At 41.2% G+C, this 25,042-nt stretch overlaps 1 protein-coding gene and 1 pseudogene across 1 annotated transcript in view; both read right to left on the reverse strand.

Moving 5' to 3' along the window:
• Positions 1–14,346: 14,346 nt before the first annotated feature.
• The window catches only part of Ankrd31 (ankyrin repeat domain 31), a 206,556-nt gene continuing 195,860 nt past the window's right edge, over positions 14,347–25,042 (reverse strand). The window contains exon 24 of the mRNA XM_004643500.1: positions 14,347–14,492. Within this exon, the coding sequence (XP_004643557.1) occupies positions 14,347–14,492 (146 nt within the window). The remainder of the gene's footprint in view (positions 14,493–25,042) is intronic.
• On the reverse strand, positions 18,324–19,394 carry LOC101575129 (annotated as a pseudogene).

Genomic DNA, 25,042 nt, shown 5'->3' on the forward strand with positions numbered 1-25,042 from the left:
GACTAGATGACTAAATCAGGAGATGCTAAGAGCCAACAGCCTGGGCCACAGGTCAGTCCATGGGCCAAGTGGCAGCTGTGCTCCAGAAGCTCAGCCATCGGGACAATTCCTGAGGATACCAGCAGAGACATTCACTCTTAGGGCAGAGTGATCCAGGCACATCCTTGAACGAAAAGAAAAGCAAAGATAAGAAATGAAGGTTTATTAGCACAATGCAAATTAAAACAAGGCTAAGATCCCATCTTACTCTGGAAAGAATGGAAATCATGGGGGCCTGCCCCTTAGCTCAGTTCTTTAAGTGGCTGCTTCAACCAAGCAGTCAGGCTCAGGTTGCTGTGGTTCGATCCCCACAACTCAAGCCAGCCAAACCTGCCCTGAAGGCATTCGGAGCAAAAAAAGAAAAGAATGGAAATCATTAGGAAATCAATAAATGTTGACATGGATAAGGTGACAAAGAAGCCCTCCTTCACTGTGGGTGGGAATGTAAACCAGTATGTCCATGCTTGGCGATGCCTCAGAACTGAAAATAGAAATTCCATAGGTATCTTCCTCAAAGAGTTCAAGTTGTTACACTGCAGTAATACATGCATACCAATGCTTATAGCGCCACAATTCATAATAACTAAATCCTGGAAGCAGCTTTTATACTCATCAACAAATGATTAGATGAGGAAAATGTATTGATATGTCATGGGGTACTACTTGGCTATAAAGAATGAATAACACCTCTGAAAACTTTGTGGGAAAATGGTTACACATGGAAAGTATAATGGTGAGATAAACCAGGAATACAAGCTTAAATACCATATGGTATCTCTCATCTGAGTGAGGCAAAGTACAAACAAAATGATAAGAGGGAGCAGAGGTAGAAAGGGACCAGGGGACATCTCTCCTGCAATAGGGAAGTGGCCCAAGGGAACAAGGGTAAGGAATGAGGGGGAGGGAAAGAGAAATAAGAATGAAGATTGCTGTGCAATAAACACTGTGTGGTGACATCAACAAGTATGCAAAAGGGATGGGGAACTGTTGGGGAGGACGAGGGAAGGGGGAAGAGAAAAGAAATTGTAGTGTGCACAAGTAACCACTCCCAAGAGGATTATAACTTGCATGAATTGCAAACATGTACTAATAAAGTTATGAAAATAAAGTCTTTTTTTTTTTTTTTTTTTGGTGGAACCTGGGATTGAACTCAGGCCCTTGTGCTTGCCAGGGAAGCGCATATTCCACTGAGCCATCTCCTGGGCCCGAAAATAAAGTCTTAATACATTAAAAAAAGAAAATAATAATGAAGGTTTATGAAAACTACATTTGGGGCAGGGAAGAGGTATGTGTGTCTGGCAGAATCTTTTTTTTTTTTTTTTAATGAGCAGAATATATTTATTGAGAGAAAGAAAGCTCCTGTCCAAGAGAGGGACAAGAGGGGGGCCCGAACAGGTAGTTCCCCGGGAAGTGGTCTCTTCCAGGGACTTTTATAGTGTAAAACCATGTGAGGCTAAGGTAGAGAGAATGGGAACTCACTTAGGTGCAGGAGGTGGGACAAAACTATGGTCAACCAATGGGATTACATATGGGACAGGGTCTATTCCTGTTGGGGGTTAGAATGTGGGACAGGGTCTCTTTCTGTTGGGGGTTGGGCTAGTGACTCACTTGGGTCTTTCCAGGTGATTGATACCTATTTAGAATATCAATCCCAGGTGCTACTCTTTTAGCATTTGGTCTTTAGGTCTTTAGGTTTGGCTCACAGCAGGAGCATCCGCCCCTCCCACAGTTGTAAGGCATCTCATCTTCTGTGCTGTCTCCTTAGGCCTGGCCCTGTCTGACTGCCTATAATATTTTTATCTAACTCGGCTGCTTGCAATATTCCCCCCTCTGAAGAAGTAACCTGAACTGCCGTGAAGGGAAATATGGGCGAAGACCGCTTTGGCTTCTTCACGCTGAAATGGGTCGTCGTTGTTGACTGGCAGTCAGATATATTTTTCAGAGGTTTTAGCTAAAGGCCCTCGATAGATGACAGGCAGTTTTCTCTTGGGTAGATGTATAGCTTTGAGTCTTTTTTCTAATTGATTCCTCCACCCAGGCGTCCCTGAGTAGCCCTCTCCAGAGCAGGTGGATGCTCCTCCATCCAGTGATCTCGGTGGAAACCTCCAAAATGATACAGGGAAGAAAAACTGGTCTTGGGCGGGTGACCTCCAAACCATACAAGGAACCTCCAAATGACATAGAGAAAAACAATCTCCTGACCTGGCCAGCATGAGTTCGTGTTCTCTAAAACCGAAGAATGAATTTTAGGAACAAATGGGAGGTTATGAGCAGAATATATTTATTGAAAGAAAGAAAGCTTCTGTCCAAGAGAGGGACGGGAGGGGGGCCCGAGCGGGTAGTTCCCCCAGAATCTTACATCTAAAGTTTTGGGCAGAAATGAAGATACTTAGCACAAAGGCCGAAGAAATGTAGATCCTTATGCCAGGCATAAGAATATGATGAATTACTTTTACTGTATGCTGTAATGTCATAGCAATTAGTAGGCTTTAAAGTACTCTCAGTTCTGGAGATGTAAACTTAATACAATGCTTACCCAGAATGCTTGAGACTCTGGGTCCCATCCCCTCAGTACCAGAAAGGGGGGAAGGGAGGAGTCATGTGATCTTTATGACAGTCATGAGCACCATCAGAGAAAAAAATATTGTGTCATATATAAACAAGGATGTAAGTCTCAAAGGTGTTCCAAAACTTGCCCAGGTAAAAGTGAGTCAGCTGTTGAGTTGGTATTAACATTGGTCTAGATTTTCCTTGTTCAAGAGTTTTACTACCAAAAGGTGTTGCCTTTTGTATCAGCCTTTCAGTATGGATTGTGTGATTCTAGGTCCAAGGAAAGCATCCACAGAAAGGAGCATTCCTGCAAGAAATGGAAAACCTCCCTGAAAGTGATGTGAGTCCCAAACTGAAAATACAATGAACCTTCCAGAAATGTATGAACTTGTTTCACTAAATTTTGTAAGGATTTCCTAGTGTGCTGAAGACTGCTTTTGCGTTCAGAGACTCTAAAGGATTCAGGACCCATCTACAGAATTCAGAAGATACCTTAAAGAAATACAGGTTTAAGGCACACAGGGACATTGGTAAGAAGTTGCAAGGAAGTTGAATACGACAGAGAAATTCCATCGCAGGATGATGAGCCAGCTGCAGTTGGTACTCAGAACTCAGTGCCTGATCTTAGTAAGGTGGAGTCACACTCAGAAACAGATCTAAGTGTATTTTGAAGATTTTCTGATAAAGAATCTAATTCTAATAAGCAACTAGAGGTAAATAGAAAGTCTAAGCTTGGGCTGATATCAAATGATCTCATGTGTTTCACTGCATTTTTCTTTTACTTAGGAGGCAGGTAACTTGGGTCCTTTGGTGGCTGAGTCTTTAAAGCTATGTACATCTTAAAGGCTGAGATGCTTCTGAGTCTATGTGTGAGTCACTGAGTTCTTGCTTGTGGAGAGTGCCACACTGGTTGCTATGGGAAAATGTAAAAATATAGAAGTCACTGGGCTTGGAAATTCCCATGTAATTTAAGAGACAGGATAAAAATTATGTAAGTGTGGTTGCAGTGGCATTTGCAAGTCTGCCTTATCACTCAGTTTTCTGTTCAGATGTAATGTCTCTAACCAGGCATTCCCTGGCCATCCTTTTTTAAGCACTGCCTTCTCTACCCCTATGGCATCTTTTAGCTTTCATCATGCTGTCTGGTATTTCTGGTACATTAGGTCAAGCTAAGTATAGTCTGAGAATGGCCCTGTGCATGGAGTCCTGAGGTAATCATCTACAACCTAACTAAATGTACAGACACTGGGCATTTGCCTTTGTAATAGCTGAGTCTCAGCGAACTGCAGCAACTGAGCTTCATCATAGGTGGTCAAGACAAATGCCAAGCTGTGACCAATTCGGCTGTACCTCACTTCCGTTTTCTGCCTCTTACTTCCTTTCCTCTGGCTCTACATACACTTGCACATGGAGGGGTGTTTTGTAGCACATTGAACCATTGTTGGTCTGGATGACAACCTGATCCTAAAATGGTAAATAAAAGCCAATTAAGATTTGAAAACTGGGCTGGCCAGAAGATAGCTCAGCAGACTAAAGTGCCTGCTTAGGCAGAGCATAGTGGCTAGGGTTTGATCCCCAGCATGCTGGCCCCACTTCCGGGGGCATGCTGAGACAGCAATTGAGACTGGGCGTGGTAGAGCACACCTGTAATCCCAGTGTTTGGGAGGCTGAAAATAGGAGGATCACTATGAGTCCAATCTACATAGTGGGACCCTGCACTAAATACATTAAAAAAAAAAAAAAAGATTTGAAAAGTAGTGTGATGACTTGTGTCTAGATGTCCCCTCAAAATCTTCATGCGGTCATAGGTAAAGATTTTCAAAAGTGGCTGGATTAGGGTAAGTGAATGTGGATTAAGCACAATAAGTGTACTGGGATTAAGGGTGTAGATAACAGAAGCCCTACCATGGTTGAGGGTGACCTCAATCAATAGGCTTGTAGCCTGGATGGATTATAAGGGGACAGACAGAAGGCAGTTTTGCTGTTGTTCACTGATTTGGCTGGCTGCTTGCTGCCTGCTGCCTTCCTGCCTGCCGTGCCATGCCCTGTTTCTCTTCTGTGGTGCCTCTCTGCTGTGCCGCCCAACTTTGGCACCAGGTGGCTATGGACTGAAACCTGACACACTGTGTGCTGAAACAAACCTTTCCTCTTTTAATTTTGAGTTTTGGATATTTTTGTCTCATCAATGAGAAAAGAAAGATAACTAGGTTAGATGTATTCTGTCTTTCAACAAACATGTTACTACCTGAAATAAAATGGTTTGCTCCTAGACATAATATCCATGAAGAGGGCCAGCAAGATAGCTCAGCAGATTAAGTGCCTGCTTAGACAAGCATAGGGTTTGATCCACATGCTGTACGAGCCCCACCCCCCAGGAGTGCTGATCCAGGCGTGGTGATGCATGCCTGTAATCTCAGTGCTGGGGAGGCTGAAAACAGGAGGATCAGTACGAGTCCGAGCTGCATAGTGAGACCCTGTACCAAATACAATAATAATAAATAATAATAATAATAATAATAATAATATCCATGAAGACATGGCACATGGGGGTAGAGAAATGGTCAGGTGGGAAGAGGTCAGTATGGGGGGATGTGGGGGGCCCAAGAGATGGTGAAATCCCTAATGGCTGAGAGTGCTGCCAGGGACCAAGCTGACCATTAGGCCTATGGAAAATTTCATAGAAAAATGGGAGAGTGGAAGTCACTTCTTGGAAATTGGGTGAGGATGCCTATAGTGGAGAGGGGCTAGTAGACTTGTATGTAGACTGAGAGGCTCAAACCACTCCATGTAAGCCTCTATTATATAGAAAAGTCATTCATGGTACAGAGCTTGGATATGCTTTTCCTCCTGTTCTTCTTCCTCCTCCTCCCCCTCCTATCCTCCTCCTTCCTTTCTCTTCTCCTTTGTCATTTTGAGGCAGCGTCTTGCCACATAGCCTAGGCTGGCCTTGAACTTGCAGTGATCCTCCTGCTCCAGTGCTGGGTTTATGGGTGTGCATCACCACGTCCAGCTTTGGAATCTTCTAAGTTTGGCTCTATCTACTCTTATTTATTCCCCACAACTTTTTTTTTTTTTTTTTTTGAAACTTTTCATTTTCATTATTGGCATTTCCTTTAGGGACAACTTTTAACAAAAAAACCCCTATAGTTTTGTTCTATTGAATCATTCCATAAATTATCGTGTAGACAATATTGAGCAGAGAACAAAAGAGCTGTGCCGAGATGAAAATGTTAGTGACTGACGAGGCTCCCCCACCAATGAGGCACCTCAGCTAACCACTGCCCTGCCTGCAGCTTTGGAGGACGTGACCCGACCTCGAATCTCAGCCAAGCTGGCATGTGTCATGGAACCTGGAGATGTCTTGTGAACAGCCAAAACATACATGAACAGTTTTCATCACCTACAGCTGTGGTGGTAAACCTATGGCATGCATGTTATTTTTCTTTTAAGCCCACGATGTTAATGTGTGAGTTTGTTTTTTCTAAACTAAACCCCCAGCACTCAGGTTTAATTGCAGTGTTGGCACTCTATGATAAATGAGTTTTGGCCCAAACTTCATGGGAAACACATCAAAGAATCAACAACTGGGATCTCGTCTTATTAAAAAGCATCTACACATCAAAAGAAATCACCAACAAAGTGAAAGCAACCCACAGAGTGGGGCACATTTTTAGCCAATTGTTGCTCTGACAAAGGACTTCTCTGTAGAACTGGAAAAAAAATCAGACCCCCCAAGTTCAAAGACCCAATCCAAAAGAGGGAACCTTTGATGGATACACACTTTACACAAGAAATACAAATGGCAAATAAATATATGAAAACATGTTGGATATCACTGGTCATTTGAAAGATGCAAATTAATACTGAAATCCTATCTAACTCCATAAAGAATGGCTATTATTAAAAAAAAAATCAAGGAGGGCCAGGGAAGATAGCTCAGTAGAATAAGGGCTTGAGCTCAATCCCTGGTTCTGAAAAAAAAAAAAAAATGCTGGCAGAGCTGTAGGGAAAAAGGAACCCTTCTCCACTGTTGGTGGGACTGTTGGCTGGTACAACTGTAGAAAGCAGTACAGAGATTCCTCAAAAAACTAAGCAGAGGTCTCATTCTACCTAACTGTTCCCTTTGTGGGTATCTTCCCAGAAGAATTAAAAACATACCACAGTGATATATGTACATCCGTGTTTACAGCAGCAGGATTTGTAATAGTTAAATGTTGGAAACAACCCAAATGCCCATCAACTAAGAAATAAAAAGAGAAAAACGATGTGGTATTTTTGTACAATGGAGTACTACTCAGCAATAAAGGATAAATTTGAAACGTTTATAGATCAATGGGTCCAACCTGAGACTTTACTGAGGAGTGAAGTAAATCAGACTCACAGGTATAAACATCATATTGACTCCCTGGTGTGAGAAACTGAAAGCGTAAATAAGGTCTAAAGTGTACAACAGATTGTGAAATGGGAAGAAAGTGTTAAAAAGGAAAAATGAAGCAGGATGGGAGAAAGGGGAAAGGAACCAAAAAGAGAGGAAAAAAAGCTAGTTATACTGTTAGTGTCTCTTAGTTCATAGAAAAGGAAGGTTTGCACCAATATTGATTGGAGAATTTTTAATGAACATATCTTGTACTCTGAGTAACTATTTTAAAGCTAATAATATGCAATACATTAACTATTTTTTTCTCTTATTTTATGAAATTTTGTTTTACCATTTTCCAGAAAAAGTGGGTTTCGGGGTTGAAATTTGAGTGTTCATCTTTAAAAGGTTTTCCATCACTGATGAAGTACCGCATTGGCACTGCAGCTTCAAATGCTTGCAACTACTAGTCCTACCTCACAGCCCTTGGCTAAGGAGCCTAAATCAAACGAGCTCACAAAGATGTCCAAAGGACTTGGAGATGAACAAAGTCGTATACTTGACAAGGGTAAGGCAAGTCGAACTGACATGACCTCACATTCAATGGTAAAAGAATTAAGGATGTAAGAATATTATGTTCAAATTTAAGGAGAAGCAAACCACATTTCTTGCCTTTATATGTTTCTGAAAGATGTTTTCTCTTGTAAAATAGGTGTCAACAAATATGGGATGAGAAAGAGTAAGGAAGAATCCAAAGAAATACATTCATAGGATATGTACTATTCGCCCTAAGAGCACAGAAAACTCAGTGTTCTTTAAATCCAGGTCTTATGTGCATAGGCCTTCACTAAAGCAGCAGATATCCTTGTGCAAACCGAGCTTGGGCGATACCTGTGAGTCTAGACTGAAAGAGACAGAAGAGCCCACCAACGTGTTCATCACAGATCCATTCCATGGACTGCTGCCCACTCCCCAGTGTGTCTGCCCTGCTGGGCTGGTGGTGAGCAAGCTGACTCCATCGGGGATACACAGGTGGAAGGGGCCAACAGAGTTGTCACCAGAATGCTACCAACACTGGTGTAATCATTTAACATGTATTTTTAGGGTAGCTAACTTTTGGTTGAGTAAGAAAGATACATGCTGTCTGACAATGTGAGCTTCTGATTACCAGGTCTGGCTCCAAGCACTACCACTTGGTAGTTGTGTGACTTTGAGCCAAATGACTTCATCCTTGCACCTGAGTTTCCTTTTATGTAAAAGTGAGGATAATAATATTTCTCACCTCATAGGGTATAGTGAGGACTAAACCAGTTAATGTATCAGAAATGTTTGTAAACAATTACTGGAATGTATTAAGTACTCAAACACTAGCTCTCATCCTTTTTTTTTTAGTTTTTTTTTTTTTGTGTGTGCAGGGTCTCACCGCACAGCCCAGACTTGTAGTGATCCTCCTGATTTCTGCCTCCCAAGTGCTGGGATTACAGGTGTACAGCACCATGCCCAGACTCCATCGCCAGCTCAGCACACCGGGGGGCAGGGCCAGCACAGGCATGTGGAGCCAGGGATTGACCCTGGTCCCTGCATTTACCTAAGCAAGCGCTTAGTCCGCTGACTAGCTCTTATCTTAACCCTTTCTATATACATGGATGTTGAAATTATAAAATATTATAGTAAAAGACACATTGCCATTAACCCCCACTTTGAACAGTATTGTACTATTCTTGCTTTTTTCTTTCTTAATCTGCTTGGTACAGGGTCTCACTATGTAGCTCATTCATAGTGATCCTTCTATTTTCAGCCTCCCCAGTGCTGGGATTACAGGTGTGCACCACCATGCCAGGTCTTGGTGGCTGGCTTAATGTGGCATGTGGTGCCAGGAATTGAACCCTGGTCCCTGCACTTGCTTAAGCAGGTGCTTAGTCTGCTATCTCACTGGCCCTTCTTGCCACTTTCTGAAGCAGTTCTGGTAATGCTCTTATGGTAAAAGTCTGTTATAGTTAGTATCTGAAATGTCCCCTCATGTGCTCGCAGGTGGTGCTTTTTTGGAGTGGCTGTATCATGGGTGTATGGTGATGTATGGTGTATGGTGTATATGGTGATGTATAACTGGATAAGTCTTCTGATTGGTTTAGCACAGTTCTGAGCATGGATGGGATCATCCAATAGGCTTTCAGCTTGGATATGGGAAAAGAGAATGGAAAGGTTGTGCTGTTGCCTCTAGCCTGCCTTGCCATGGACTGTCTTGCCCATGCCATGACACCCTGCTTCGGAGCCAGATGATGATGGATTAAAACTACTATATAAAGTGAGGTACAATACACCGTTCCTCCCATAACTATGGGTGTGTTATAGCCTGTGCCTAAATGTCCCTCCAAAGCCTCGTGTCACAGGTAGCGCTTCTCAGAGGTAGCTCGATCTTGTGTGTGATGCTCAGGTCAACATGTGTGGTTATAACATTAGTCCACTGATTGCTTTGGCATAGTAGTGAGGAGGATTAATGGTGTCCTGCCCTGGGTTTCAGAGCTATCTGCCCTCAGGGCAGGTGGTTTGGCTGGTATATAAAGAAAACTAAGGTTGTCACTTGCTGCCTTCTCCCTGCCCTGCCTTGTCACAGACTGTTTGTCCTCTGTGATGCCCCTCTGCCATGCTGCTCTGCCTGGGATCCAGCCAAATATGAACTGAAACTGCTACAACCATGAGCAAATAAACCTTTTCTTCTTTAACTTTGGGTGTTGGGTATTTAGTCTTAGCAATTAAAAAAATTAACCAAGACAGCGCCTTTATGAGGTGTGATTAAAAAGCAGGGGAGGGTGAATGGAGAGTGGAGTGCAAGCCAATGGAAACACTCGTAAAAACACTGGTGTATCCTCATACACCTCACTTAGACAGGCACTATGTGACTGCTTGTGACTTTTCACTCTTCCTCAAAATGACCATGAAAGGCTAACATTCTCACTAGAATCAAGGCGTTGAGGCAGCGATGACAGACATAAAGAGGACATCCAGAACTGCATCAAAAAGTGACAAGAATCATGGAATAAGCCAGAGGGAATATTCTGAGGAAAATTAATGAGTGTTTCTTTTACTATAATATAGCTCAAATGTTTATTTACTGTGTTTTTCAAATACTCCTATATAGCCATAGTCTGGGGTATATATGGTTAGGGCTTCAGTATTTTAGAGGTGTAACACAATGCAGCCCATAACAAGTATGAAATAGATGTTTAAGAGTTAGATCTTATGATGAATGCGATAATTATGTATACCTAAAATGTACCAATAAACTATTAAAAAGAAAACAAGAGATCACTGGAAGTTTTTTTTTTTTTTTTTTTTGTGGAACTGGGGATTGAACTCGGGCCCTTGCGCTTGCTAGGGAAGCACTTATTCTACTGAGCCACCTCCCTGGGTCCCATTAGATTAATTTGGAAGCTTTCATTGGACGAGATAGTAGGTAACCTGACATGCGGGGCCTAGATTTTACTCTTGCAGCTGCAGGGAAGTATCATAAGACCTTTAAGAATAAACTGGTAGCACTTTGCTACTGATGTTTTGTAGGGAAAAAAAGCTAGTAGAATGGGTTAGAGTTACTGTGTATAATCTATGCAGGGACTGAGAAGGACTACACTTGAGCCAAGACTTGAACGAAAAAGCAAAAATATGTACCCTTACGCATTTCCAGAAATCAGTGGAACCTTGTGCCATAATGTGGCTTTTCAAAAGCAAATATTAGTGTTTCATAAGAGGGTTAGGAGGCCTAGAACATTACAGCTTCCAGTTTTTTTTCTAATACTTAACACTCTGGTCTGAAAGGGAATAGGCTTTCTTGGTGAGTATGAAGTACCCACGAGATGGTGAAGAAAAAGCGAAGACGCAAATATGACTCAGAAGATTTATTAGATATTCTTTAAAGTACCATCTATTGCTTGGGACCAGAAGCTAAAAGGTTTTAAGAACTCAGAATGGGTAAAACTTCTAGTAAACATACTAAATTATCCAGTGTTCTCACAGATAAGATTCAGGTTAAGGTAATTCTTTCCAGTGTTTGTTGGAGTATGCCCTTTTGTCATCTAGTGTAAAAGCACACAAGAGGTGATGGAAAACTATGAATACTTAAATTGTAGAATTTGGTACAATACAAAACACATTGCTATTAATCTTCCTCAAAATATTTCCCTTTGCTTTGAACAGTTACTCCATTGCTTTGGGCACTTTCTGAAGCAGTTCTGGAAGTCTTCTCTTGTATCTTTATAAAGTGTGTCTAAAAGTACAATGAATGCTACTGCTGACCTGGAAAGACTGCGACTTCTGGTTCTTGCCTGAAGTCAAAATGGCCACGCGTTCAAGAATCCAGGCAGGCCAGACAGTGCAACTGAAGACACTTGCCAAGGACTTCCAGAACTGCTTTAGGAAGGGGCAAGGACACTGGAACAAGCTTGTCTGAGCCTGCCTGGCAAGTGCAAAGTCCTGAATTCAATCCCCGGTACCACAAGCAGCAGAAAAAGCAAAGAAACAAAAACAATCTTGTTTGAATTGAGGGGGAAGATTATGAGTGATTAGGAGCAATGTGTCTTTCACTGTAAGTTTTTTTTTTTAAACGTAAATATACACTGTATCTTTTAAAAGTCACACTTCCTTCCTCAAAGGGCAGTGGGCGTTGTCAGCCACGGACTGGTGTACAAGAACCATCCTTGAAAATTAAGAACTGATCACTACAATGAAAGCTCAGAATTACAAGACCTCTTGTACTAGAACTTAGAATGTATGACTTTTGTAAATTATAATTAATCTCCAACCCCGCTCACTTGATACAAATACACCTTTTCATAGCTATACATAGAAAACTTTCTTTTCTTTTTTTTTTTTATTTTAAAATATTTATTTATTTTTATTTATTACACTTATTTATTGTGTGTGTGTGTGGCCAGCTCAGCCCACCAGGGGGCGGGGCTGGCTGGCATGTGGTGCTGGGGATTGAACCGCGGTCCCTGTGCTTTGCCAAGCTTGTTTCAAGTAGGTGCTTTAGACCACTGAGCCACCTCTCCAGCCCATACATAGAAAACTTTCTATTATGGTGTTTATACCTGAATGGTTATGTTAGACATAGACCTAGTTATGTAATTTTTAATAGTGCCAAGATTTGCATTAATTGGCCAACAAATCTTCATTTTTCAAATATAGTCAGCACATATATTCTCAAATAGCACAAATTTTAAGTATTTTCTTAATAAAATCAAATATATGATTTATTATAAACTAGGACAATATTCTAAGGAAGCAATGACAAAATAAACTTTTAAGTTCTCAAACATTACAACATGTAGGATTATTCTATTCTTAACATTTTATCAGATCCTTAATGGAAGAAAATGATTTAATATCTTCACGCTTTGATTAATAAGCTAACATTTCTTAGTGCTTTTTTTCAGATATTTTTTTTATCAGAACAGAAATGAGTTTCAAAAGCTGCAAAAGATGTTCCTGGCTGGACCAAGGTGGGAGGATTCCCTGTTCAAATCCAGTTGCGAAACTTAGCAACTTAGGGACTGAGTTGTGTCAAAATGGTAATAAAAATGCCTGGGCGGTGGCTTGCTGTGAGGTTCTGGGGCAGTTCTCTCTACTGCCAAAAGGAGGAGGGGCGGTGCTTCTTTCCTGTTTCCCAGCCCTATAACCTCCCCCGCCCCCCAGTTAACCATTAGCTTTTGTATACTCCAAAGACATTTCTTGATATTCTCTGCATTTACTATGAGAAAATATATAAAAGTGGCACCAGATTCTTCTTTTCCCATATACAAAGAAGATTGTGGCATGTTTTATTGCCATTTTCACTTTACTCAAATAAGGGAAAAGGGAGTAAGACGAGCAAATCAAACACTATCCCAGGAAATTTGGAAACCTGGGATAATAAAAGATGAGCAAAGAAGAACTTGGTTATCAAACATGGAGTTTTTAATTTAAAAAAATATTTATTTATTTGGTATAGGGTCTTGCTATGTAGCTCAGACTCGTTGTGATCTTCCTGTCTCAGCCTCACCAGTGCTGAGATTACATACATATGCCACCGCCCCTGGTTTCAGTGGCTGGCACAGCTCAGTGTGGGGCCATCATAGCATACGGTACCGGGGATTGAACCTGGGTCCTTGTGCTTGCCAGACAGGCACTTAGACCGCCAAGCTATATTCCCAGCCCTGTAAGAGTCTTGATAAATATCTTGATACAGTTTTTAAATTTTTATGACAATGTAGCAAAAGTCAAAAGTGAAGTATATTTTTGAAAACCCCAAATAAGGGGCCTGGGGAGATAGCTCAGTAGAATAAGCGCTTGCCTGGCAAGTACAGGGTCCTGAGTTCAATCCCCGGTACTATAAAAAACAAACAAACAAAAAACCCAACAACAAAAAAAACCAAATAAGCACTCAATTCATCCTTTGTTCTAAGGCTAAGCACAATTATAATTCTTTTTTTTTTCACAATTATAATTCTATCTACACTATATTTTATGAAACAATGTACATTTCATCCTTTTACATTTATTTTTTGGTGGACTGAACTCAGACTGTTGTGCATGCCAGGCAAGCACTTACTCTTTTTTTTTTTTTTTTTTGTGGAACCAGGGATTGAACTCAGGCCCTTGCACTTGCCAGGGAAGCGCTTATTCTACTGAGCCATCTCCCACGCCTACAAGCACTTATTCTAATGAGCTATCTCCCCAGCCCCTTACATTTAATTTTTGAAATAAATATCAAAGTAAGTGGGGAGAGATACTAGAACTTTTAAGTTCTTGTTTTAAGTAGATTCACTTTACCTGGGTCTTTTCTGGGACAGTTATCCATGAAGCACTCTTCCTTGTGTCCTTATTTTCCTTGGGGAACAACTGTTACTAATGCAAAGGTAGAAGCACGGACTGGAAGGCTAGTTTCAAGTTTGTATGAGTAAAAGGAAACTCCAAGAGCCAATACAGTCTAGTTCAGAAATGTCTTTATTTCAATGGAAAAATACCAGTTGAAAGAGTTGTATTTTTCCTTTAACAGTAAACATACATCTTAAGTTGCAACATATGAAGTGTATGTTAAACAAATCTACCAGATAGCTTGGGGACTAAAGCGCCTTAGGTGGAGAGCAGCAGCTGAGGCGTGCAGGCCCCGACCCCAGGACGCGCTGAGACTTCATAGAGACTGGGTGTGGTGGTGCGCGCCTGTAATCCCAGGGCTTGGGAGGCTGAAAACAGGAGGATCACTAGGAGTCTGATCTACATAGTGAGATCCTGTAGATCCTGTGCTAAATACATTTTAAAAAAGGAAGAAAAAAAAAAAAAAAAAGCAAGTCCATTACACAAGATAAAAGATGAAGCTTTGTTGATAACATGAACAAATACTGAAAAATTAAGCAACCAAAGCTTCTTTAGAATGTTAGTTCCTCATGTTCCGCATAGAATTTCCAATGTTGATCCATTAAATGACATGGAAGAAATTCTTGATCGCTGATTAGAAGTATTTCATTGATTTGTAAATAATAAGGAATGCCTTGCATTGACTCTCTGGAAGCACCTGTTTAAAGACAAAGAAATTAAAGACCGCATCTCACAATGTTAGGTTTAAATGGAGCATTATAAACCCTGGGACTTCGTGAGGGCCACATGAGGGCATACACAATAGGTTCTCCACGCACTTCATCTTTTATTACCTAAGACAAAACAATAAACCAGCTCTCACTGACCTTGGGAGAGAAAGGCCCATTGGCAACCTAAAATAACAAGTAGAAAAGGATGGGAAAGCATTTGAAGGCAAATGAACAAGTTCCTCTCTGCCTTTATTTCTAGTAAACTAAAGAAAGGACAACTGTGAAGACAGATTTTGCACAAGTAATGTTTAGCATATTACTTGGCAATTATGGATGGTTATTATTGTTAACAATATCATTACTACTGACAAGATTATTAGGTTAGAAGATGAATGACCTGCCATTGTGATCTCAAGCAAGTTATATGGCTTCTCCATCCTTTCATTTCTCTAAGAAATGAGAGGGCCAGTGAGTGATCAAGAAGGTGCTTTGGTCTACTAGCCTAAGGGGTCAATGATCCTAACACTGGTTTCTTCAAGCTTCGTGAGAACTCAGTCATCGGCTAAACAAGCATTCATTAATCAGTAAACTGAATCTTACTCTGCAAATAGTACTGATACAAGTAGGACTCTAACGGGATTTTATGAGGCCACAACACATTAGTCTAAGGGCTTTGCTCATTATTCTTAGCAATATAAATATTTTATAGAATTGGCTGCCTGCAACCTGCAGGGCAGTACCCATGTATCCCTCCTCTGGTGACGCACCCTCATTTGCCTTTGTGTGACTGTCCCCTTCCCCATTCTTGGCCCCTGTGCTCCTGGTGGACATGTATCGACCTCCTGATTTAATAGACCTGAGCTAGTTGGTGAGCAGACACTGAGTGAGGACGAGAATGTGACCCATCCAGGAGGAAGACAGATGCAGTGAGATTGTGCGGGGTCTTTTGGGAGTTACACATACATAGTTCTCTAACTTGAACACGGAAGCATACAGACTTGGGATGATAAGAAGAAGCTGTTAGGGTAAGGCCAAAGTGAGAAAAAGAGATGAAAAGTGGAAAGGACAAACTGGGTGCTTAGTTATGTTGTCTGAACCCTAGGAACAGCCTGACCTATTCCTGGCCTTTTGTGTGTATGCATCAGTGTCCTGGTTTGGGGGTTTATGCCAGTCTGTGCAGTTTTCAACTGTCTTTTATAATGCTTTAACTTTTTTAAAGTTAAAGAATTTAAACTTTTTACACAAGATTCACATATACACAACTTTGTGTTTAATAGACTTGCTGAAAAAAAGCCATCCCACAGAAGCTGGTGTACAGAACACTTCTCTCAAGACTCTCAGAAATAAGGCTTTATACATTTAAATTTATTTCATCAAAGTTCTTAGTTTTATCGTTTAAGCACTGTCATTTATTCCTTCCTTCTTCCTGTCTCTATGAGACAGGGTCTTGCTATACAGATCAGGTTGGCCTCAAGCTCACTATGTAGCCCAGGCTGGCCTCGAACTCATGGTGATTTTCCTGCCTTAGCCTCCCAAGTGTTGAGATTACAAGTGTACATCACCACTCCAGGCCCATTTCTTTCTAAAATTACTGTCCTCTATATCAGTTGTGCTCTGAAAAACTTAATGCATCTACTATAGTTTATTTTTGACTTTTTCAGATAGGCTTTCACTATGTAGTTCAGGCTGGCCTTGAACTCACTATGTAGCCTGCACTGACAAACTTTCAGTGATCCTCCTGCCTCAGCCTCCTGAGTGATGGGATTACAGGCATGCGTCACCACACCCAGCTGTAGTTTACTTATAGTTCACAATTTATTTCAAATTTTCAACTTTCAGGCATGTTCAAATATTAGGATTGCTATTTAGAAAGAGAACTGACTGGTTATGGCTTTATATAACTATAATCCCTGCTACTCAGAAGGCTGAGGCAGGAGGATATCAAAGTTGAGGCCAACCTGAGCAACTCAGTGAGACCTTGTTTCAAAAAAAAAAAAAAAATTCAAAAAGGGTTTGAGATGTAGCTCCGTGCTCCTTGGGTTCAAGTCCCAATACTGAAAACGGAAGGGGAGGAGGGTAGGGTTCTCTCACACACTCCACTCTTTGGTACCTGAGACAAAGCAATAAAGCAGCTCTCACTGACCTTGGGAGAGAGAGGTCCATTGGGAACCTAAAATAACAAATGGAAAAGGATGGAAAAGCATTTGAAGACAACTGAACAAGCTCCTCTCTGCCTTTATTTCTATTAAACTAAGGAAAGAAAAACTGTGAAGATTAAATGAGATTTTGCACATGGTTAGCATATTACTTGGCATATGGCAAATAATAAGTATGGAAGGCTGTTAGTATTAACACTATCATTACTACTGACCAGATTATTAGGTTGGAAGCTGAATGACCTGGCATTGCGATCTCAGGCATGTGAACCGCACAGTGAAGGCCTATCTCAAAAAGTCAAAAATAAACCAACTATAGTAGATGCATTAAGTTTTTCAGAGCACAACTGATACAGAGGACAGTAATTTTAGAAAGAAAGGGGCCGGCAACGGTGATGTACACCTGTAATCTCAGCACTTAGGAGGCTAAGGCAGGAAAATCACCTTGAGTTTGAGGCCAGCCTGGTCTGTATAACAAGATCCCATCTCACAGAGACAAGAGAGGAACACAGACAGGAAAAGAAAGGAGGGAAGGAGAACTGCTAAGTTGAAGGGTTACACATATTTTAATTTTGAAGGGTTCTATCAGAGCAGAGTGTTCTCAATGCATTCTTTTATACAACCACCAAAAGTACTAAGAGTCCCAAGAGTGTCTATTCTTGCCTCTACATCCTTGCCAACACTGAACATTACTAATCTTTCTAAGCTTTCCCACTCTGCTAAAGTTTATTATTTTCATTGGTAGCATCCTAGCTACCCTTTAACATGAACACTTTTTGTAACCTTAATGTCCTTTGTTTTTGAAATTTAAAAGATTAACTTTTCCAGAAAACTGTAGCTATATAATACATTGCATCTGTCATGTTAAAATGTGCATTAGGGGTGCCAGGGAGATGGCTCAGTGGAATTAACGCTTCCTTAGCAAGCGCAAGGTACTGAGTTCAATCTCCGGTTCTGCCAAAAAAAGAAAAAAGAAAAAAAAAAAAAAAAACCCAAGATTTTGGGCCGGGGAGATGGCTCAGTAGAATAAGCACTTCCCTGGCAAGTGCAAGGGTCTGAGTTCAATCCCCGATTCCGCAAATAAATAAATAAAATAAAAAATAAAAAAATAAAATATGCATTAGACACAAATACAAAAACCATGAAACAATTAACCATCCTTCAACAATTTGAGCAAAGGTAAATGCCTAAGGAACAACATGGATGACTTGCCAAGGAAGTGCTCTTTAAGTACCATTTAAAAAAAAAAAAGCACAAATGGATGTGTTTGTTCAGTTATACACACTGAATTGGACCTTTGGCACTAGGAATCAGAGCATTTTGTCATATCACATTAACACATATTATAAAAGTGCGTAGTGTTAAAGGAATACAACCACCAGCATTCAAAAGCAGCTTTGTTGACTAGGCAATAAAACACTCCATCATGTCTCTCTGTTGTTCATCACTGAATACACTGGTAGCAACTTTGAAATGGAAAAAAAAAAAAAACCAAGAAAGAAAAAGAAAAAGAAAAAAGGAATTATAACCCTTTGTTTAAAATCAAACAAAATAAATACCAACTCTGTTATATGCTAACATCTTCAAAGTATATCACTTGTACAAGAGAAAGACTAGGAACAAAAACATGTCGACAGAGATCCAAACACTGGTGAGTGCGCCTCACACTGCTTTCTGATGGTACTCAGGAGGCGCCACTTCATACTCACTGGCACTAAACAAAGCTGCCGAATTCTTTGCTAGATACCTGAGGAAATCATGAAGATAATTCAGTCTCCCTTCCAAGTACTAACCAGGCCCAACCTTGCTTAGTTTCCAAGATCAGAGGAGATCGGGTGTGTTCAGGGTGGTATGGCCATAGACAATGAAGATAATTCAGTAATAATGCAAGGCTCTTCTCATCAGAGGTGTATAGGCCAACAGTGCTCCAATTCGTACAAATAATCTCAGTAGATGTGGTGCTCCTTACACCTGGGACATGGGTGCATCAGGGTGACCAGCAAGGACCTCAGTGTACTGGGGTCTCTCAAACTCGTAGAGAAGCTGAGTGCCCAGCATCACACTGAAGTATTCTTTTATCCCTGCTACAACCTCATTAACAGCATACTCCTTATTATCTGTGTTTCCTTGAGATTTCTTACAATTTGCATAGTCCTCTAGAATGGAGTCCACATTCTTCTTGGTGGGAAGATAGAAGAGATATTTCAGTCTGGTAATTAGGTCCCAGTCATCAAAAAGTCACAGCGTTAGCTCTTCAGGGATCTTTAACTTCAACTCTGTTCATGAATGTTTCTTCATTTTCAACAGTATCATCAACACAGGCCCTCTTCTTCCAAAGAGGCTGAAGTGTCTCACTGGTCCTGCCACCATCTCCATTACCAGGGGTTTTCTGTTTGTTCTTTTTAGTGTTCACGTCCACATTTTCCTGCTGCAGACCAGATGTCTTCTTCCCTGGAGCAGCCCCTCTCATCTTTCCCTCTGCATGTTGCTCCTGATTGGCCTTTTGAAGTTCATGCTGTTTCTGCAGATTGCTGTCCACACACTTGAGCACTCTGCTTTCTGGAACCCACTCATCCTAATTTTTATTCCAACCACTGTAGTGTATAAAGTACTTTACTTGTTTGTCCTTTATGGCAACCTTACACACTGTGCTTCATAAAGAAGAGGGCTGGGAAAGCACAGTACTCACTCACCCTCCTGGAACTTGGGCTTCAGGTCCTGCTTGGGTGCCATTTATAAGTGATTCGCCACCTCCTTTCCTTAATGTCCTTTAAAATTCCTTCAAAATAGGAGAGTACCTACACAGATTCTGTCTGAAACTACTGGATCTCACATTAAATAGAGTGTGTTAATACTTAGGTCAGGAGTTTAATCTCTGTAAGGATCAAAATTCAGCCTCAGAACCTCACTTCTTAGTTTACCAGGCACCTTCACTGGAGTGTAGTTTAGTTAAATCTAGTGTCTGAGAAAGCACGCTAAAAGCTCACGTCCCGCTAACAACAGAACCAAAGATTTAACTCAAAATATGTTTAAGTTGAATATTTAACTCAACGTTTCAGAAAGTCACTGTGTAACGTTCTCATTCTAGGAAGGCTAGAACAGCTGCATACTTTTGGGATGTGGTCTCGCTATGCTGCCCAGGCTGCTCTCTTGCTTATGGCCTCAATCCTCCCACCTCAGCCTCTTAAGCAGCTGGGACTACAGGCGTACACTACCCTGCCTGGCTTAAAATAAGGCTTGGAGATAGCTCATTTTTACTACATATAAGTAAATTAAACAGCTTAATAGTAATAAGACATACATACATACATTATTTAGCAACATATTAAAAGGACTGCTGGAAGTAGATGCAGTACTGTTGATTACTGATTTCTACACAGTCATCTGAGATTGCTAGTAAAATCAGCAAGTTCATAATATTTAACTCAAACACAGTTTAACTGGCATTGGGGAAAAACTGTTCTTAATGTACAGAAGAAATGATATGGTAACACTGGGGTCTCCTGATGCCTGGCACTGGGACTCCTGCATGCAGGGTGCATGGGGCAGAGCAGGAGGGCCCTCAACTGAGAGGGCACACTGAGCACAGGGCCCAAGTGCTGGACCTCCGACTTGAGCTCCTTGCTGACTTCCTCAGAGCTAGCATGACTGCCACCCATCACTCTGCCATTAGGCCAGTGCTCCACAAAGACCCAGCACCTGAGTCCCCAGTGTGACATTTCCTCCAATACACCAAATCACCTAGCACAGAGGCTTAACAAGGCCCTTTGGCAGACTATCAGTTGCTCTATTTTACACACACATTCATCTGGGTAACAGAATCTTGGGGCAACATTGTCAGCCTGTACCCGAAGGAGCAAGGAAGATCACTAGGATAGGCTGGATCGAAGCAAACAGCGACGTCTTTATTTCAGACCAAGTGTAGCTTAGCCAAGCAAAAAAGCTGTTGGCCCCAACAAAGGGAAAACACCTGCTTTACAGAGGCGTTTAAACAGGGAGAGGGGGTTCCACCAAGGAAGATGGAAAATTTTTAGTGGTGGGTTTGGTGCCTCTGTTGGGAAGCACCTGGGGAAAGTGTAGTGTGACAGTGGCATTTTGCTGACTTACAGAGTGGTATTCTATAGACTTAAGAGGGTTTCCTGTAAGCCTAAGAAACAGGACTGGGAGCCCACCTGGTAAACAGAGTTATCTCAGTCTCTCAGGGTGCGTGCTGGGGGCGGGGATTCCTGCTTGAACAGAGTGGTCTGCCAGAGTTTTTATTCCTTTAAGTTGGGCAGGGTCCAATGTGAAGCACCTAACAAATGTCAAGTGGAAAACCGTGTTTTTCAGCCTTCCTTTGTAGCCTTATGTGTGACTTGACTAAATGCTAGCCAATCAGATGGGAACCGAATTTTTAGACTGCAAGGACAGCTGCTGTTACGCTTTGTATGTAGATGTCCTCCCAAAGCCTCATGCCATCATGGGTGTGCTTCTCGAGTTTGCGATAGACTCATGGTCCAACACTGGGATTAGGGTGAGTACTACACTCACCCTGGGGCAGGTAGCCTGAATATAGTGTAATGGAGGAAAAGAGGATTGCTCTCTTCCCCCCCTTTTACTCTTGTTGCTTTTGCTGTCTTCCACCACCATGAACTATCGCCCTCTGCTATGCCACCCTGTCTTCAAGGCCAACCAAGTATGGACTGAAATCTCCACAAACTGTGAGCTAAATAAGCTGTTCTTTCCTTACTTCTGGGTATTAGGTATTTTATCTTGGCAAGGAGAGGTAAATAATTAAGACAATTGCTTATGGGGAAAGAACAGTCATAGAAGCCCCCCTTTCTTTCCCCCTCCTTTTCAATTTCAATCCTTTTCTAATATGTCTAGAATGTCAATGTGATAGCTGGAGATTCAATTACTACTTTGGGGAGGAGTTGACAAAGATGTAAATCATTACTGAGGGAGATGAAACCAAGAATATCTTGAAGCTCTGCCATGTTTGCTTTGAGGTGCCAACATCCACACTTCTTCATGAAAGAATGAATCTTTAAGTGGCTGATACTTTAGATAACTGTAAGAAGCATAAGATTTTTTGCAAAGGTCTACACTTCCAGCTGGCCTGAGATCATGGCTATTTAGGCATGGGGAAACATGACATGAAAATTACAAAACCACTTAGTAGGCCAATTTTTATTTTCTTTTACTATGACAAGGATTTTAAGAATTTCCAAAACATGGGGCAACTGAGTGGATGTCTGGAAATATTAATACACCAGGAGACATTTATAAGGTGTTGCTATTTGGATGGCCAGGTGCAACTTATATAAATACAGCCATCTTTATAATTATGATGATCCCTATTGTCCCACAGGAAGATTGATATATATAGCTCACCTACTGCCTGTCTTACAGTCACATGAGGCAATAGGGAAAGCTGGGGAAAATCTGAGCAAGTGTGTATGTGTGTGTATGTGGGTGTGCACAATCCTGGGCTTAACCCTGTACCAAAAAAAAAGGTGGTGTTAAGGACTAGAACGCTTCAAGTAAGATGAGCTCCATTTTTACTTGTAAGAAGAAATCATTGCTGTTGTTTACACAGAGATCACCAACCAAGCTACAGAACGGTAGGCAGTCGCTTGGCAGGAAGCGACTTACATGTCTTCCCAACTATACACTAAAATTAGAGTTGCCCGAAGTTGGGATATATAAGATGACAAAATAAAAAACTGTTCGAAAAACAGCATTTTCATGTGGACATTTGCTGACTGAGTAATTTTCGCAAGTAGAGTTTTCAATAAAGTAATATTTTTTAAAAATTAATTAATTATTTTATGAGGAACCAGGGATTGAACTCAGGCCCTTGCGCTTGCCAGGGATGTGCAAGCTACTTTACAGATTATTTGTTCACTTATTTATTTTGAGTATCAACACCAGGATGTAGTAGCATCCCGAGTTTGAAGAAGATTCTCTTCTTCCTAGAGGTACTTTGGACAAGTCATTTGACTCAACCTCTGTTCTGGGGTCTGAAAAACGCCGGGTATTAATTTTTTTTTAAACATTTATTTATTTATTTATTTATTTATTTATTTATTTATTGTGTGTGTGTGTGTGTGTGGCCAGCTCAGCCCACCAGGGGGCAGGGCTGGCTGGCATGTGGTGCTGGGGAATCGAACCGCGGTCCCTGTGCTTTGCCAAGCTTGTTCCAAGTAGGTGCTTTAGACCACTGAGCCATCTCACCAGCCCAAAGTAATGTTAATGTTAACCTTTTTATCTCCCATATCTCTCACTATTCCCATCATTTGCCTTTGTCAAATGAAAAAAGACCACACGTAAAGTCTGTCTGTAAAACTGCAAAGTGTCAGTATGCTACAACCTCTGTCTACATGTCCTCCGAGGCCTCATGTGCTCATGGGTGGAGCTTTTGGAGCTGGCTGGATCTAGAGTATGTGATACTAGGATGAAGGACACATGGTAACTGAACTAGTTTAGTGTTTTTCTGGGCGTAGGTAACAGGAGGCCCTGCCCTGACTGTGGGCAGCACCAACCAGCAGGCTTGTAGCCTGGATGGAATAGAAAAGGACAAGAAGGAGAAAGATTGCTGCTTCCACTACCTCCTGCCTGCTCTGCCATGAACTGTTTCTCTTCTGCAAGCTCCTTTCCTGTCACCTGCCTTGGAGCCAGCCAACTAAGAACTAAAATCTCTACAAACTGTGAGCTGAAATAAACTTTTCCCCTAACTCTGGGTGTCCATTATTTTGTCTAAGCAATGAGAGAAGTAACAGACACAATACTACTTTCCACTTCAAACTAGTCTGTCTTGGTTCTCTCCTCCATGTAGGAAACACTTTAGGCTGACCACCTCTTTTTTTTTTTTTTTTTTCTTTCCTAAAGGCATGGGTGACTTTATTCTAGAGACTATAGGGAGTGATGATTTTGATTCACACCCTTCTCAAGAGATTAGCTATGATCAGGTCATACAGTTGATATTTTAGCTAGAAGCTATGCCTGGGCTTCTTTTTCAAAGTACAGAGACACCTCCCTCCTGCCCCCCCAATATCTCTGCTCAAGTCCACTGTCAACTATCAATAGCTCTTCAGGATTAGAAGGTGGTGCTTCCAAAATAAACCTATGAAAATGCAGCTGTAGTAGTATGCACACCAAAGTAAAGCACAAAGCACAGTATAAGATATGATATGCAGATGTACCAATACTCTGCAAGGAACATATTATGTACTGCAAACACAGACTAATAAAATGTTTGAAAAAGAAAACATCACAATTTTTTTACAGAGCAATTGCCTTTCATAATGATTAGAATGAAAGAAAAAATTAAGGCAGCTGCTTACAACATAACCCTTCTCATCTCCTTTATTTCTTCCTTTCTGCTCCACCTCGCCACCCCCACTCTAGGTCTCCCTGTACTCTTCCACTACATCATTCCCCACCCACTTCCTTCCAGGCTGTGCTGCCCTGCATTTCTGACTTCACAAGGATGCTGTGCCTTTTGCTAACTGCGAATTCTAGCTTCCAGTTTGCTTTCTTGCTATTTGTAAGAAAACACTACATATCGAGGGAAGGGGTGGGACCAACAAAACAGGCACACATGGAAAACTGAACTACACAGAGTGATCACTTAGAGGTAAATTTAAGAATATAGAAGTTAATTTCAAATTTATATACCCAGTTTGACTTTCTAAGTCACTAAAATTTCTAGGTTATTTTATTATGTAATAGCATGAGCTTCAAACTTACTTGAAAAATTTTAGGCAAGCAACATTTAGCAAAGTTAAAGAAGCTTTGTAGCTTCCTTTTTTAAAGTTTAACAAATCTTTGCTGTATATTTACATATTTCTACCTAAAAGTACAAATACTAATACACACACACACACTTTTCTGTTTTTAAAGACAGGGTCTCGGGGCCAGGGAGATGGCTCAGTGGAATAAGTGCTTCCTGGCAAGCGCAAGGGCCTGAGTTCAATCCTCGATTCTGCCAAAGGGAAAAAGGAAAAAAAAAAAAAAAAAAGACAGGGTCTCACTGTGTATGAGAATCCTTTTCCCTCTGCCACTCAAGTGCTGGGATTACAAGTGTGTATCACCACACCTGGCACTAGTAATATGTTTAATTTTTTTCTTAAAAATGAACTATATGCAGTTTGCTATTTTGAATAAGTGAAAATATATTGTGGTTCCATTATTAGTCCTCTGACAAATAACAGCCATGTAATGTAGTCAAGGACAGTTCCAGAGATGGCATCCTGTGAGATCAGGTCGGAGCTTACTCCTCTGTGCATTGCGGGATGTCCCTTTCTAGTTTCAGGACTTCTGCTGCAGAGGTTTTAGCATTTTACCTTTGCACATGCTCCAGGTATGACTTACAGGTACAGACTTTCCCCACTGTCTAC

Source organism: Octodon degus, unplaced genomic scaffold (assembly GCF_000260255.1).
Source record: "Octodon degus isolate 3935 unplaced genomic scaffold, OctDeg1.0 scaffold00177, whole genome shotgun sequence".
Lineage (NCBI taxonomy): Eukaryota > Metazoa > Chordata > Mammalia > Rodentia > Octodontidae > Octodon > Octodon degus.